The sequence below is a fragment of the Siphateles boraxobius genome, unplaced genomic scaffold, assembly GCF_051911475.1.
Source record: "Siphateles boraxobius isolate OS27281-9 unplaced genomic scaffold, OSU_SipBor_1 37, whole genome shotgun sequence".
Lineage (NCBI taxonomy): Eukaryota > Metazoa > Chordata > Actinopteri > Cypriniformes > Leuciscidae > Siphateles > Siphateles boraxobius.
In genome coordinates, this window is record NW_027508997.1 from 3,843,903 (window position 1) to 3,861,205 (window position 17,303).

Here is a 17,303-nt window from a genome sequence, read left to right on the forward strand (position 1 = left end):
GCTTCTGATAGGACTCATGCTGAAAACACTCAATAGAGCTTTGGATCATTAACACTTAGATTCATATATGATCCAAAGCTTTATTTAATGTTACAACTTGTTTTAAAGATGTACATATATATATATATTTGTTTATATATATATATATATAAACTAAACGGGTAAAATAAAAACTTGTTTCTCTGTATATTAAAAAAAACAGGAAAATATGTTATTAAACCCTCGATCATGCCTTTTATTTTTAAAGCTTAAAGGCAAATACATTTAAACAAAAGTAAATTGTGTTTATATTTAAATTCATCATGCTTTTTTTTATTTTTGCACTTATTTTGGGGGAACGAGAGAATCCAAACTGACATTACGCCTACAGTAATGTACGGAAAATGACATGGTTACAAAACCAAGTAATAAGCTTTACTTTTAATGACAGATAAAGTGTAAACATCAACAAAAGCGACACTGACTCCCCGATGTTTCTCTTTAACTTTAGCTTTGACTTTGAGAGGAGCTCATCCTGGGCTTCCGTGTGGGCAGCCTGAAGCCTCAGGTGGGACCTTTGACCTGGGGAGAGCAGCAGTTGGACCAGGCAATCCATCATAGAGCCGCGGCTGTCAGGACGAGCACTCAGCCGCGTGTGTGTCTGTCACCGCGACATAGCGGGGCTGCTTAAAGGCAATCATGTCAATCTGGATGGCACTGCTCAGACGGAGCGAGAGCGATGGGAGGTGGCAGGGAAGGCACACTCAGCAGACGGCACTAGAGGGCTGTGTTTGGCTGCTTAAAATGTGTGTGGCAACATGTATATTTATAATAATATGCGCAGGATATCTTTGTAAAGCCCCCTCGCGTGTCTATCCACTGACCTGTCTGTCAGTCAAAGCTGGTCATTGCGAATGAATCGATTGCCCTCTGAGTGCTTCCCGTAGTAGACATAACGGCACTTGGTGAAAACTCCTGAAAGTGAGAGAGAAGAGCATGTCAAAATGACATTTAACAACAACGTCAATGTCAAAACAACTCTATGTGAATTCTGCGGTGTCTCTATGAGATGATGTCCTCATGTCCTGTTTGGACTGCTAAATTGTATTAGCACAAAAATACACATAACTATCAGGTTGATATTTAAATATACCATCTAACTGAATGATAACTGAATATGAAGGACTTACATAACATGATAAATATTTAATTAAGCCTAAAGTATACTCCGACGCAATGTTTGTCATCAGGAGAGTCCGCAGACATCTACACACACTGTGCAGACTTCAACAAGGCAAATAAAAAGTGTACAACAGCGCATGCGCAAGATGAATGTTGAGACAGAAGAGTCCACTAAGTGGCAATACACAGTTGTGATGTACTGTACAGTAATCCAAGAAAGAGTGACACAAAACAGTAAACACAGCAGTTTAACCCTCTCCATCGTTTCCCTCCATCCCTCTCCATCTCCTACTTTTCTTATGAAAGTGACATGTGAATGCCAAGCATGGTAACCTATACTCTGAATCTGCATTTAACCCATCCAAGTAAGTGCACACATTAGAAGTAGAGAGTAGTGAACACACACCGCAAACCATAAACAAGATGCTAAGCCTATCCCATCATCCATTGGGTTCGGGAAATCTCCTTCCCCCGAAATCACGAGATAGCGAGGAAAACATTCCACTGTAAGTTAAATTAATTAGATATTACATGTAATTTGGTAGTAAAACAACTTGTTAAAGTGCTGTTTTATTGGTGCAAAGATGAGTAGGCTATGTGTATTTTGTACAACCTTTGCAACTGCTTTTTATCACTTATTTAGAGGCACCAGAATTTTAAATTGTGTCTGTTACATATGTTACATACATAACTTGACTGACCCGACAGTCAGAAGGTAATGGTAAAATGCAAAGTATTACAAATCTAAATAAAGCTCTGTAAACACTTGCATTTTTGCAACACTATAAGTGTGTCCCATCGGATAATCAAATGTTCTACACACACTTGCAGTCTTCACGTCTTCAAGTGGTCAAGTGCAAAGGCCGCAAGTGTGGGTATTTGGAAAGGGCCTGACTCTCTAACCATCACAACTGCATTTCTGAGCGCTCCTTTGATTATCTGTCCCATGGCTTTTAGCATTGTTGCCTTTTTTTCAGATTTGCCCTGTTTGCCTGTCTCTTGGACTACCCTGAGAACTTTTGCTTGTTTTGGATTACATCTTTGGATTACCCTTTATAAACTACTGCGACCTTTGAGTCTCCGAGCAGTTCATGACACACATGCTAAGATTCAAATTTTGGTCAAAAATACACTTCTGCTAGTTGTTTATTTTATTGCAATATTTTTAGCGTTTTATATTTAATTGACATACATCTGTCCGTTGACAGACAGACAGACACAGTAGATATATCTATCTATCTTTCTATCTATAGATAGATAGACAACATAATACAAGCAGATCAGCAATAAAGTAATTTTTATGATTTAGACACAAATCAATACTTTAGAAAAGCATGTGTACTATGATTATGAATCTGTGGACCAAAAATATGTTACAGTTCTCTGTTACCATTTATCCATCAGAAAACGTTTGTCAGTAAAGTACACACACACTACTGCAAATATAAAACCCAGAATTTGTCTCCAGAATCTGTCATTTCTCACTCAAATTTCTGGCATGAAAGATGTGTCGAGGGAGACAGTGCATCCGTCTAAAGTCTGAGAACACTAGAGAGACAACATTTAGCCTGAGGGTATTGTCTAGACAATAACAAGCCAAGAGATTGCTTTCTTCAGAAAGAGAGAGAGAGAGAGAGAGAGAGAGAGAGAGAGAGAGAGAGAGAGAGAGAGAGAGAGAGAGAGAGAGAGAGAGAGAGAGAGAGAGATGAAACTGTAACGGTGTAGATCACTGAGCTCACTGTACTGATCCAATGTTTTTATATGATATATGACCATTTGCTTCATTCATTGTCCATCATATATTGTCCAGACACTTTGAAGGTTTGTGCGAGAGACACTGTGACAGGCCTTTAAAGGAGCGTAAACACTCCTACAAAGCAAAAACGCAGATGTTTAACACAGATGACTATTTTTAATATGATACACTGTGTGAACTACAGAAGCCCTAAACCACAACATAAAAAAAAAGAAAAATCTAAAATTACGAGAATACAGTCAAAATATTTAGAGAATAAAGTCAAAATATTACGAGAATAAATTCCCAATATTTTAAGAATAAAGTCAAAATTACGAGAATATAGTCTTCCGTAGAAGTTCTTTTTTCTTCTTTTTTTTAAGTAAATAAATGCCTCAGACATGGATCTAAATATAATAGTAGCTTCTTACTTTTATCTGGGCTTTCAACAAAAGGGAATTCTACAGTTGCTAATCTATCAACATGGCATTAGGACGTTACAAAATATACATAGACTGTACAGGCGAAACACTTTTCAGACTGGATGGAGGTAGCCAGCTGAGGAAATCACGGGATCCGGCCAAATGATTGGATACAGAATGATGCACTTAAAATGTATCCAGAAAGGATTTACGGTGAAGAGGGAGACAGTTCGGTTACTGTTTACTGTTCTCGACCCAGATGGCGTTGCCTATAGACCTTATGCACCAGAGAAACAAGGGCGCCGCCATCTTTAGAATATTGTCTTTGAACTTCCGGTTTTGCGGTTGCTCTGTATATTTCTATGGCATTGCTGTCCAGGAGTAATTAGCGTTTGAAGTGGATTTACTTATTGTAGAGTTAATGAAAGTTATCATGAGGATTGTAATGTTTAAAGCAGATGTCTAAACAAATGCCAGTAGACCGGGAGGATTTTAAAACGCTAGATAAGGGGCTAGATAAGGTCTATAGACGAGCACTAAGACTCCGTTGGAGGAGGTGCCACAATCCTAGTCCACTGGCGTAGGCCTGCAGTAGTGTTTCATGTTACGAATGAACACTATGACACACACACACACTGGTTCAATATCTTTGTGGGGACTCTCCACAGACGTAATAGTTTTTATACTGTACAAACTGTATATTCTATCCCCTTACACTAACCCTACCCATCACAGAAAACTTTCTGTATTTTTACATTTTCAAAAAAAAATGTATTAATCCATTTTCCACGTGGGGACATTTGGTTCCCACTATGTAGGTGATTTCAGGTTTTACACACATACACACACACACACACACACACACACACACACACACACGCACGCACGCACGCACGCACGCACGCACGCACGCACGCACGCACGCACGCACGCACGCACGCACGCACGCACACGGTCATTCATAATGACGTAAAAATTACATAACTAAATTGGCTGTGATGCCTGACCGTGCCAAATTTACAGTAACAGTTTACAGTGTTTGACTGCAATGCCCTAGCAACTAGCCATAAATCCTTAGCAATGTCCAAGCAACTTCAGGACATGCTAAGAATTTATGGTTGGTTGCTAGGGCATTGCTAAGGATGTCTGGATGGCCCCTGTGTTGTTAGATGATTGCTAGGATCATGCTTGACAGTTGCTAAGGTGGTTTTGGGTGTTTTTGGGAGGTCTGAGATGTTACTAGACATGATGTTAGAGGTGTTGCTATGGTGCTTAATCAAAACAAAACTCATCATCAAGCAGTGATTAATGGAAAATTAGCAAAGATTAATCTGGCTACACCACATACTTTCTCCTTCTAAGCATTGAGACTGGTCATAACTCATTGAGCGTGCGAGTGTCCGTTCCCTTATCTCATACATCAACAAAATATGTCCTGGCAAACCATATGCCACTGTTAGGAACAAGACCGCAGCGTTTGTATTGTTTACATCTTTTTGCTTTGCTGAAAATGCTAGTTGACTGTGAGGCCTATAGGTGATGTGTTGAGACAGCCCAGTCTGAGTGTGCTAAAGACAGGATCATTCTGACATGCTGGCAAGAGAAAGAGAGAGAAATAGAGCCGCTTGATGGATGTGGCAGACTTCAGCTAGGTGTCAGCGCCTTAGTAAATGAGCCAAGGACAAGTGGCATTAATGCTGTCAATGATCTCCTGACAGGAAAACAGATACCGCGCTTGCCGCCGTTTTTAAATAGACATCAAGTGCATTAATGACAAAAAAGGGCAGGCTTCAAACAAAGCGTGTGAGTGATGGGCGAGCTGCGGCAGCGCTATGAGCGCACCACTAACATAATCCGAAAAGACACTGTCAGAGCCGGAGAGAGACGGGCCCCGGAATCGCACGTACTGACAGTGAACAGAGATGAGGACAGAGATACTGGTGCCATATTAGTGCCAAGCATATTCCAACACCAGTCTGGATCCTAACCAAATCTGACACTTTCCTTCTCCCGTCGCTTCAAAGTAGCCGCTCCTCCCCTCTTCCTCTCTTCTCCTTCCCCCACAAAGAACGAGCGATCGGCAACCAGCCTTCTCTGACGTGTCACTCCAGTCCCGTGCTCTCCTTCCGCAACGAGTTAGTGGCGGCCCACTCGTGTCAGCCCGCAGGCCCGGAGACAAACTCAGTCAATCTAAATTTGGACTTTTGTAGCCGAGCGACGCTCATTTTCCCTGCCATCCTCGCAAGTTGAGGTGATCCAAACTGTGAAGTGTGAGGAGATGTCTGTTCACATCAGATCAGACGTCTACATTGGTGTCAGCATCCCCCCCCCCCCCCCCCCACGCTCTGCGGACAGCTCTGCCAGTGCAAGTACTTGTTCTGAGGGGGTGACAGGGTTTTTGCACTCCAGCTGCTGCAGTTGCCCTGGGGATGGAGGTACCGCTGCTGGATCCCTGTATGCTCATTCTGACTATCAGAGCGCTGATTTGAGGAGATTCTCATACACTTCACCTCACCAGGATATAAGACTAGCCCCAACCGCAGTGCTATCATCCTAAATGCTGCAGCAGCCCTTCAGTGACAGTGAAAGAGATCACATTAATATCGAAATGCATTCAAACCTGACAAAAAAGAAAAAAAACTTGATGCAGACAACATGCAGAGAGCAAATATGTCGTCATGTGACAAGAAAACAACCATAAAACAGGAAATAAAAATCACAGAGAGGGCCCTGTAGACCCTCAGGACTGTAATTTTTTATAACTTGCATAATAATCATCATCATTATAAGAAGAAGATGACTATTATTATTTTATACACGTTTTATGTATTTATTTATTTACTTTTACTTTTTCAGATAATAATATGAATAATAAAATAATACATAATTAATTACATTTATATAGCGCTTTTTTACTGGGTACTCAAAGCGCTTCCACATATGGAAGGGGGAATCTCCTCAACCACCACCAATGAGCAGCATCCACCTGGATGATGGTGTCACCACACACCAGCTTACTGGTGGAGAGGAGACCGTGATGAAGCCAATCATGACATGGGGATGATTAGGAGGCCATGATGGACAGAGGCCAAGGGGCAAATTTGGCCACATAATACACATTTTGAATGAAAACAATATTCAATGTTTTGATTTATTTTAAAAAAGGTAAAGTTATTTTAGGTTGAGTACCAAGAAAACTGATCAAAGTGATCCAAGCATTTTTTTTTTGTAATTTGTAATTTCAATAAAGTTAAGTGTATTATAGGTGGAAGGAAAATATCTCACCAATTTTTGTTTACACTAGATGATATTTTGAAGTTATTAAATGAATAATGTACGGTATAAACATGAATACAAAAAAAACTAGATTTTTCACGCATTGCTTGTCATTGACCCTGTAATGAGTGCAGTATCTGATGCGTTAAGCGTTAAATCTAGCAGTAGAGAACAGCACGAGGTAAAGTGTGGCTCGGTTCAATGTCTGGTGCTGACTGAAGCTGTACTACTGCAGCCTGACTGCTTCCTCACATGTTCAGGGGCTTAAAGCAGCGGTCAGCGAATGCAGCAGGTCTGGGAGGTGCCCATCCTGTCCCCCTGCAGACTGACTTCTTTAAACAACCTCTTTGGGGAGCAGAGAGAGGAAAACACACATAGGCCTGCCAGGGCCAGGGAAGCATGTTTAGCGTAAACTGGCAGCTAGGGTGATGCGTGATATAGTGCAGCCCTCTGCAAATTCTGCACACAGCAGCCAGCTTCCACAGCTGGAAACTCTGCTTATTACATCAGGACAAAAAGAGGAGCGGGAGACAAAGGCAGGAGAAAAGGTAAAATGCAGAAGCAGCTATTTCTTACATAACCTGTTATTGGAAAGCAGAGTTTAACTTCGACCCGTGGGGACGGCTGATGAGCTGATAGCTAATATAACAAAAAAACACAGTGTCAGGGTCTGGCCTCCTCTTTATTCCAGACAGTCACATACAGCCATTACAGTGACAGATTAAAAGTTTTCAGGAAGCTAATGTTTCCATGCTGCATATTCTGGCAGGGGAAAGGTTGAAAGCATAGTTCCCGTCCTGTCATATGTTTCGTGAGGAGAGGAGGTTGTTTTCATGAGAGATGGAGGTGGAGACAGGACCGGCACACTCAAAGCTTATTAGAAACAACATGAGTCCTCCACAGCCTCTCCGTGACCTACTATCACAGGCGGTGAGGAGAACGCCTGACATCCTGGAAATCTGCTGTCTTTGCTTTTCTTCCTCTGGCAAAACTCCGGTGAAATCATAATAGCCAACATTTATCACACCGCCAGCACCAGTGTGAAAAATGGAATAAAACCCACACACTATACAAGCTTGTTTTACTACTTGCACTACAACTAGTGTTTCCTGCACCTTTGCAGTGCCCCCGCTGAATTGACAGTCCCAGGAACAATACATGGAATTCTAGTTGTGAACAATGCAAAGATAATAAACAGACAACACGTCTGTCTTTTGCCTAATATTTGTTGAAATATATGTATTGAAATTGGTTTCTGTACTAATATTTCAATGCATACAAATGAGGTTGATTGATTTTGATTAAATTTGATGATACTATAATAATGTGTTTAAAGACAGGAAAAATATTGTGTTGATACTAGTAAAATGAATAAATTGTGTCGGTTAAATACCAATAATAATCAGGAAAAAAATATTTTATGCATAATGCAGGATTTTAATTATAAACAAGACTGAAATACAATGGGACTTTTGAAATGTTTGCTGGGTTACTACATCCAGTTGTTTACTCAAACAGATGAGGGAGATCTACGACATACTACAATATACATGCTATAATTTAAATTATCATAAGAAATCACTTGGCATAAATATGCAGTATCCATTGATAGCAAACTGCTCTGAAACCGTGAGCCCGTTTTTACTTCGAACGTGCAGCACTTACTTACTTTTAATTAAATCATTGCCTTTTGAAGTTTAGTAATCCCATTATGGCGTATCACGATTCCTGTTTTTTTGTGCCCTCTTAAAATGAGAATTAAGACTTTTGAGTCTTAAAATATCATTCAAAACATTTTAAGGCTTTTTAAAGGGACCTTGATAAAGCAGAAGTACAGCAAAACCAGAAGTTCAGTGCAAAAAAAGTGTCTCAAAAAGACACAAACTCAGGAATTGTGTTCTTAAAATGGAGGTACCCTTAAGGCAACCAACTTCATAAAGGATAAATCAGCCTTTAGTAGCTTACTGATATGACTGGAGACTTTCAAAACTGTAAAACTTTTTACTCTCAAAAAATTACACTTAAACGGTTAGTTCATCCAAAAATGAAAATTTTCCCATAATTTACTCACCCTCAAGTCATCCTAGGTGTATATGACTTTCTTCTTTCAGCCAAACACAATCGAAGTTATATAAAAAAAATATTCTGGCTCTCCCACGGTTTATAATGGGAATGAATAGTAACTTCGATTTTGAAGCCAAAAAAAGCACATCCATCCATCTAAAAGGGTTAATAAAGACATTCTGAAGCGAAGTGATGCGTTTTTGTAAGAAAAATATCATATTTATAACTTTTTGATCTATAATCACTGGCTTCGGGTAACAGTCCTTTGCGAGTCTAGTTCCGGCGGAAGATTGACCTCTGACCAGACGCATGACGTATTGATGAAAGTGGAAATGCAGAGGATAGAGCAAAAAAAAAACAAAAAAAAAACACTGGTCATGAATTAGAAGTCTAAAACTAAAAACACTAAAGAAATGTCAGAGGAGCTTGAGTTTGTTACCCAGCCCAGTTTGTTTGAACCGCGAGAGGCGTCTACTGTCACATAAGCTGACAATACTCCTAACTTGGGTCAGAGGTCACTCTTCCCCCGAAACTAGTCTCATGTATGGCCATTGCCAGAAGCCAGGGATTGTAGTTTATAAAGTTAAAATTTGGATGTTTTAATTATTTATGTTTTAATTATTAACCCCCTGGAGTCGTATGGATTACTTTTATGATGGATGGATGTATTTTTTTGGCATCAAAATATAAGTTAGTATACACTACCAATTATAAAGCTTGGAAAAGCCAGGATGTTTTTTTTTAAAATAACTCCGATTGAGTTTGGCTGAAAGAAGAAAGTCATATACACCTAGGATGGCTTGAGGGTGAGTAAATTATCCCATAATTTTCATTTTTGGGTGAACTATACATTTTGATGGAGAACTGAAAAAAAATCCAGAATCTGTTGAGCTCCTCTAAACAAGGAAAAACAAATTTATCAAAAGGCTTCTGAAGTGATATGCATACAATCAGCTTCTCTCTTTTCAAGGGCCATCAATGTGTCAAGGAAAGACATATCCGAAGGATGTAGCTCTTATCATCAAGGTTATCTATTCTCTGCTCCCTCTTTCTCAGAGCGTTTTCCTGTGCTCTCCCTGTATCCCATGCTCTCATCAGGCCTGCAATCAATCAGGGTAATAATGTTGTGGGAAAAAAATCAATTAACAATGCAATTAAACTTTCCTTATTATCTTACAGGCTTGAAATAATACCTTAAGGGAAGCTGGACCGACATCCGCGAGGGTGCGAGAGGGTGAGTTATGGCTGTGAGCAGCTGCAGCCATGAGCTTTTGCTATTATATGAGCCTCAATATATCTGCCTGAGTCCCTTTATCAGTCTGCAGCAACATCCTGTGATGGAGTCCTCATTATCTGGCCTTACAACAACCGTCTCTGACCTACAGCTGTTGGGGCTAACGCGTAATCAGGTTGTTTTTTCAGGTAATGCATTACTTGTCAAATCTACACTATAATGCATCCAAGTGCTTCAGTGGAATTCAGCTGTACTTGCTATTTGTAGCTGATAAAATAACAGAACATGTGAAATAGACTTGGTCTGTCCTGGAAATCAGCTGGTGCAGCCTTTAGTGTGCATCTTGTTTTCTCTTTGTTGGACATGAGAACAGAAAAAAAAGACGAAAACTATATGGCAATCTTTGATCAAAACATTCAGGGCAATTACAATTGTTGTGCAAATAGACTTATGCTGCATTAAAAAGTCAAGATGCATATGTGCTTTGGATGTAAACTATCTGGAATAAACTTTAACACAGAAAAAGATAGTACTTCCAAATTAGAAATGCCTGCAAGCCAAGCATAGCACTGAATGAGAGAGATTATTAATGTTACTTTTAAAGGTATCACTCCTCACCACTGCAGACCTACACCAACATAGAAAAGCCTCAAGAGTCTTCTTGACATGTAAATAGCGTCTAAATTATCATCTTTTAAACACTTCCTAATGATGATTCATGACTTTAAATGTCACGGTTCACTGATTTTGTCCACAGATCTTAAGAGTTGTTATTGGAGACAACTGCTATAAAGTCGAAGCTGTATTTTATATGATTTTTACAGCCACGTTTGTTAACCAAAATAAGAAACTACTGCTGGCCTGCCAGAAGACAGTTTTAATGACATCCTGAAGGCAACGCTCTGCATGTTACTGCATTCACTTAGAGGTCAAAGACACAGATAATAAATATGAGGAACCAGCAGAGATGAATATCCACATGCACTGTCAAAGAGCAGCTGCGTTCCCCTGTCTCCGCTCGGAGCGAGAGACGCTTAACGTCCTGAGAAAAGAAAGAAAGAAGGGAATGTTGGAAGATATTAAATTAGTACCCTGGATAATGTCACTTATTCAATCAAAAGGGAGGCTGAAGTTGTGATGGTGTACTGGGCCGCAGTTCAAATGGAGCCATATGCAGCTAAAGTGGACTGGCTTTAAGCCCAAAGCCTCCGATGAACCACAAACTACTGACCACTCCTGACACACATGCAGATGTGTGGCACTGAAAGATGAGGCTGGTTTTCATCAGGACAGACATGAGAAAAACACGAGACACAGAGACATCTCACTGAAGTATGGGTCAAGAATCAGAGGCATCAAAAGTTAAGAAAGAGGCTTGTTGTCTTCGGGGAAAAATTTGCTCATTCGCAAAATAGGACAGAGCTTTTGACATAAAATAAACAATTTAGCATCTGTACTTTACTCTGGAAAAAAAACTCAAGAAACCTCGCTCTGAATCTGCAAATTTTTGGGAGTTTCTACTCAAAGCAACAGAGAAAATAAGTTTTGAGTGTGTCTTTGAGAATGTCAATCATCTGTTGGGAGAAACCGAGGGAAGCTAAATTCATAACTTACCGAGTTAAACTGACATTTGTTCTCATGCAATAAAAAATATTTAGTCCATTAAACATAAATACCTGTCATTATGATGCATGCACTGGATGCAAGCCTCCCCATTCCCCACTGATGTTTATTACAGCCAAACAACTGCAGCGCCTGCATGTTTTCAACTTTAGCGTATTGATTAAACTTTTAAATGGTTGCCATATAACCCAGGGAACATCAGGAAGATTAATTTGCGTCAATGTTCATCTGTAATTCATTAGCCATTTATACCCCACATCCACATGGGCTATCAAGAAAATGCAGGCCATTTTTCACTCGAGCTCAGTCTTGGGAATGGGAACTGAAAATTGCACCGCATACAAATAAGACCGGTGGCTTAGGGAAAGAGAAAGCAGCTAAAAATGCTACCAAGGCCAAAAACACATAATTGAACCAGTATTCCTAATGAAACTAATGCTTCCTCCATGACAGTGCCTTGTAAGAACACTACTAGTATATTAATTTTAGAACAGGAATATTGCCATAAACTTTCATTTAATTTGTTGAGGCATTGGAAACTTTCATAATGCTTTATCACCATACTGAATGTTGTACACATCTTATTATCTGATATAAATGTGTTTTTGCATTTAAAAAACTGTTGATTATATGGTGATCAAACATGGTCTAATTTGTGTATATGACCTATTCACAGGATTATATGCAGCGATGAGCATAACAATAACCAGTTTCGGGGAGCAACTAAAATAGCAATCCAGCTAACTAGCATTGTCAGTAGTTTACATTTACATTTATTCATTTAGCTGACGCTTTTATCCAAAGCGACTTACAATTGCTATACATGTCAGAGGTCGCATGCCTCTGGAGCAACTAGGGGTTAAGTGTTTTGCTCAGGGACACATTGGTGTCTCACAGTGGATTCGAACCCGGGTCTCTCACACCAAAGGCAATGGTCTTATCCACTGCGCCATCACCACCAGTAGTGTCACAGTATGTCAGCTGTTTTAAAATAGCTTTTCCAGCAATAAGCTACTTTTTCCAAGCAAATACTGTTTTTAACGTGTGTTTGCTCACACAGGTTTACAGCAGAGTGAGCTGAGGTGATAAACAAACACACCTTCCTGATTTGTCCTTTCTTTCTTATTTAGCGTTGGGAAGTCTGCATTGATTTATTAGAGAATCAGTTAGTTTGGACAGTTAATAACAAGATTCACATAACGATTTGAGTTCATAAGACATTTTATAGCCAACGATGTAGTTAAATTAAATGCTGCTGTTCTTTACTGTTTTTCACTTATATAAGTCATAATTTCACATAATTGTAGCTTTCTAACAATCATCTATTTCATGTTCATTTCCTCATAGTGCTGTGAACATCTGTTGTAAAACAGAATATTATATACAGTATATTCTGCTGTATCATTTGTCTATGAGTTTTAAGACTGAGGGTTACATTGAAGGTGGGGGTCTGAAAAGAGTTTCTTTGTCCTTGCTATCTTTAGCAAGTCTATGACATCCACCGATCTGCCGGAGGGTCTCATGCTAATGAAGTGATGTGAAATATTATTACAATTTATTTTCCAGAGTTTTTCCATTAATTCTGAAAAAAGCCCAGAAGATGTATAAAATAACTTTGTATATTTACCCAGTTCTCCAAATATCATGTTGGGTGCTGTTTGGGTGAATCTCATAATGCTTGTCAAAATGTCTTAGTCATATTTCACATTTATAAATATATATAGGACATTTTTGGGACAAATTAAGATTCTTTATTATTATTATTATTACATATTTTGGTTTGAAACAAAATGATGATGAGAAAATTATCTAAAAGAGGCTTTGCAATGTTTCTGTTTTTCATGTTTTAATTTGAGCAAAATTTGCCCAGGCTGTTTTCTTGACAGGTTCACCTGTGTATTTTCTATCAAAACCAGATTTGGGCTTTCATGAATTCCCTGGAATACAGCTGTTTAGGTCAGTTCTAAACCTAAAGCAACAAAGGTAAACATGATAGTCAAGCATGGGTGAGGTCTGGCAATGAGAAAAGGTTGAGAGATTTGCTCTAGCTACAGGGCCTGTCAGGAGAAAGCAGTAAGTTCATGCCTCAAAAGCTCTGATCAATACCAGCTTGATTTGCCACATGATTTTTTCCAACCAAGCAAAACATAATCTCGATATTTTATTGAATTGCCCATAGTATTCTGCGCTACAGGCCTTTCATATAACCAGAGCTGTTGATTGTACTCTATTTCACCCTGCAAAATAACCATTAGCCATTATGCAGTTTTAATAGCTGTCCGTTCAATGGTGTTAACCTCCACACTTTCACTTTTAAGACGACACAGCACTGCAAAAGCACAAGACTCTCATGAGATTACCACAATCAAATATTATGAATTGAAAGCGGCAGTATTCATTAATGAAGTCCTCAAACGGCTCACCTGATAAGGGCCTATCATTCTTTGTACTCCAACTTGTGAAGTTCAAGAGGAAATTGAATTCTGGAGGACATAAATTTTGACTGAAGAAAGAGATTATAGCAGTAGCCTAATTCAAGTCTGGTGAAATTAATTTCAATGACATTTATTCTACATAGAGCAAGTGTGCGCAAGGCACACTGTGGCTCTGGGCTCTGGAGATAAGGGGAAGTCATTTAAGGTTGGGTGCTCCAGCAGTTTACAAAGCCTTAATCTCCTTGGAACAACTCATGGTCTATCATAAGGAGACTTACATGCCGGCTAACAGCCATTCGGCGTCTGAATTTCCCCTGCTGGTTGTGTCAGCACGAGGGATGGCTTTGGCACTTCCACTGTAAAAGACGGATCTGTACGAGTACATGTCAGCGTAGTGCTGTTGATCGTATTTAGCGGTGAAAGGGTCTCGTTGGGTGTGAGGTCACAACATAAAGATGCCACACACTAATTAACCACTGCAGCATCTTCATATGACCTGATTAGTCATTATGATTTAATAACCATTTGTGTCAAGGACGTTAAGTGTGATTTGATAAGAATAAAGTATTACAGAACGAACATTTTCTGGGGCTGACTGACTTTAGTCATCATTAGCAAGTGCTTTCTAATTAAAAAGAAATGCTGATAAGTCATTCAGACCTCGATAAATTTGGAAAAGTTTGCTGATTTCAGTAATGGTCCCATTAATAAGGCTGATAGGAAAGTTGCTCATTTCAAATCGAATCCAAGTGACATAATTCAATAACAATGTGGTGGTAAATTAATCATTGCAGAAAGATCGCTGCACTTTTTAATCGCTTTGACATTGGAGGTCGGCTCGAGTTAACGAGGGTCTAAATCAGTGAGCAGTAAATGTTAATTATCCACCACAAACACCAGAAGAAGAAAAAGAGTGTGAGAAACACTATAGGTCATTATCAAAACAAACCTGTTCAAAGTCAAAATGTGACTGATGGCTGTATGTGAGATCATTACAAGACTCAAAACGAGTTTAATATTTTAAAGGATTGTGAATGATATCTGTGTCATGATGTATACTTTGTCTGGTAAAATTTAGATAACATTGTTTCTTGAGACAAACCACATCCCAAAGCCACACTTCATCTGCCATTAGAATTATTACACTATCACTTACTAAAACAGACAATAATTCACACAAATATATATCTTTAAGTTTAAGGGGAAAAATACAAAGACAACATATAAATGTAGTATTTAGTATTATATATAAACAACATATTAAGTATTTCTAAGCAAAACATCTACATTTAAGAAATATTACATTAATGAAGTTTCCCAACACTTTTTCTACATTTTGTCAACAATTTTAGATAGAAAAAATTCTAAAGCACTGTCATCTTTAAGTATTCTCTTTTATTCTTAATTGCAGTTGAACTCTGGATTTATGTATTATACTAAATTATTTATTACATATCTGATGACATAACACATATGACAGTTAATTACCTTGACTTAATTAAGTTTCACTTAAATTAATTCCTCAGAACATGTTTGTTGATAGATTCATCCAAAACATTTCCTCTGTACATTAACTTTTGTTTCTCCAAAGGATTGTTTTTTCAATTATTTCGCCTGTTTCTCCCCTATCATGTCTCAAGAATTAGGGTCAGCTTAACTATGAGTGAGATGAGAGAAATCTCTGACTTGAGGATGTAGGTTTAATATGTTACTAACTTTAGCGGGCAGTTGGACAGATAGGTCACATGGGTGTGTGTTGATGCTAAATATAATGATGAAGGATATGACAGACCTCATGCATCAGTAAGCAGTGTGGCTCCTTGCTCAATGCAATTTGGAATTAATGTCAAACATAATACAGCCACCAATCCATGGAAATGAATGGACATGTCAACATATCACAGTGCTCATTTCACTCAAAGAGAGAGTCCACAAACAAAGCTTATCCTAACAACAACATATAAAAAATAAACAGTTTTGAATGTTTTTAAAATATGTATAAATGTACTTTCAAATGAATATTTGACAAACGTTGAAATAACTTAATTAGAGTTGTAGTTATTCTAAAAATGAATAAAAACTATAGACATATATATATATATAAAAAAGAAAACTAATAAAAATGGCAAAAACACTACAAAATTTTAAAACTTTACCATGAAAATGGTGAATTTAAAAATTCAAAATGTGAATAAAAAATATAATCGTATCTCAATGGTACTAAAATAACACTGCTTTGAAACCAAATATCTTTATTTCTGAAGAATTTAAAAGGTGGTAAAAATTGGGCTATAGTTGTGTTCTATGTGGAATTACACTGGCTGCGCCTCTCAAACGAACTTACTTTATAAAACCTACAGCACAGGGGAAGCAACCAGTTTGGATGAAAGCAATACACCATGCTAGCTCTCCCATCAGCTGCTCTGCTAGGTCAACAAACAGCCTGATCTTTCCTGAAGCCAACCATCAATTACCGCACAGACACACGGCCTTCTTGCTGTCTTAAATAAAGCGGCTGACACTCCCCGGAGTGACACATATCAATACCAATCTGACAGCCCCTGTTGCCACCTCAGCCACAGAAGAGACGAGCTGCACCTGCCTCACCGTGGGACATGCGTCTGCTCGCCACTTCCCCCTGAAGAGAGCACACACAGCCTCACTTCTCTTCCTGTGTTTGAGTGCCTTGTGCTATTTTCCCAAGCCCATTATTATATTCATTTCAGCATGGCGTCTGATTCCTGTTGGTCTGGTACCTGAGGCTGCGGAGCCCGCTGTTGTACAGTGATTTGTCATGACATCCTGACAGAGAGCAGGGAGAGGGGGCATGAAGGGAAAAGAACAAGGGCTGAGTTAAGCCGCTGCTGGCCCGGGCTCTGTGTGGCTTCTGGCTGTGCCCCTCTCGCCCCACAGCTCGCGTCCCGGAGCCTGGTGTCACTATGACGGTGAGGGGCATCAGTCAGACCGGAGCTTCATCTGACTGGAGAGGATCAATCTCCCACATTAATGCAAGCAGACATGGTAAAATATCCTTTAACACTGTGTGCCGCCCTCCCGCCCCTTTCTGAGTATCCAACTGCCAGATGATCTTTAGCGTGGCAGCTCGTATTGCAATTTGCTACCTAAATTTTTGAGAAATACACTTTTGTATGAAATGGTATGCTAATGGAATGTTAATGCCATTGTCCACCTTACAAAACAATGACTATGATAGTTTCTGCCAAAATACTATTTCTACACTTATTGTTATACTAATACTAAAGGATACTAATGTTGTATAGTAGTTTTAAACTTTACAAATGAAGGATAATCCATGTCTAAAGCATAGACTGTAAAAAAATATGGACGTAATT

At 39.0% G+C, this 17,303-nt stretch overlaps 1 protein-coding gene across 2 annotated transcripts in view; it reads right to left on the reverse strand.

Annotated features, from left to right (window-relative positions):
• Window positions 1-211: 211 nt before the first annotated feature.
• The window catches only part of lrmda (leucine rich melanocyte differentiation associated), a 300,296-nt gene continuing 283,204 nt past the window's right edge, over window positions 212-17,303 (reverse strand). The window contains exon 7 of one of the 2 annotated variants that reach the window (XM_077197128.1): window positions 212-954. In XM_077197128.1, the coding sequence (XP_077053243.1) occupies window positions 875-954 (80 nt within the window). In that variant the 3' untranslated portion in view covers window positions 212-874. The remainder of the gene's footprint in view (window positions 955-17,303) is intronic. The other variant, XM_077197129.1, reaches the window with a different exon arrangement.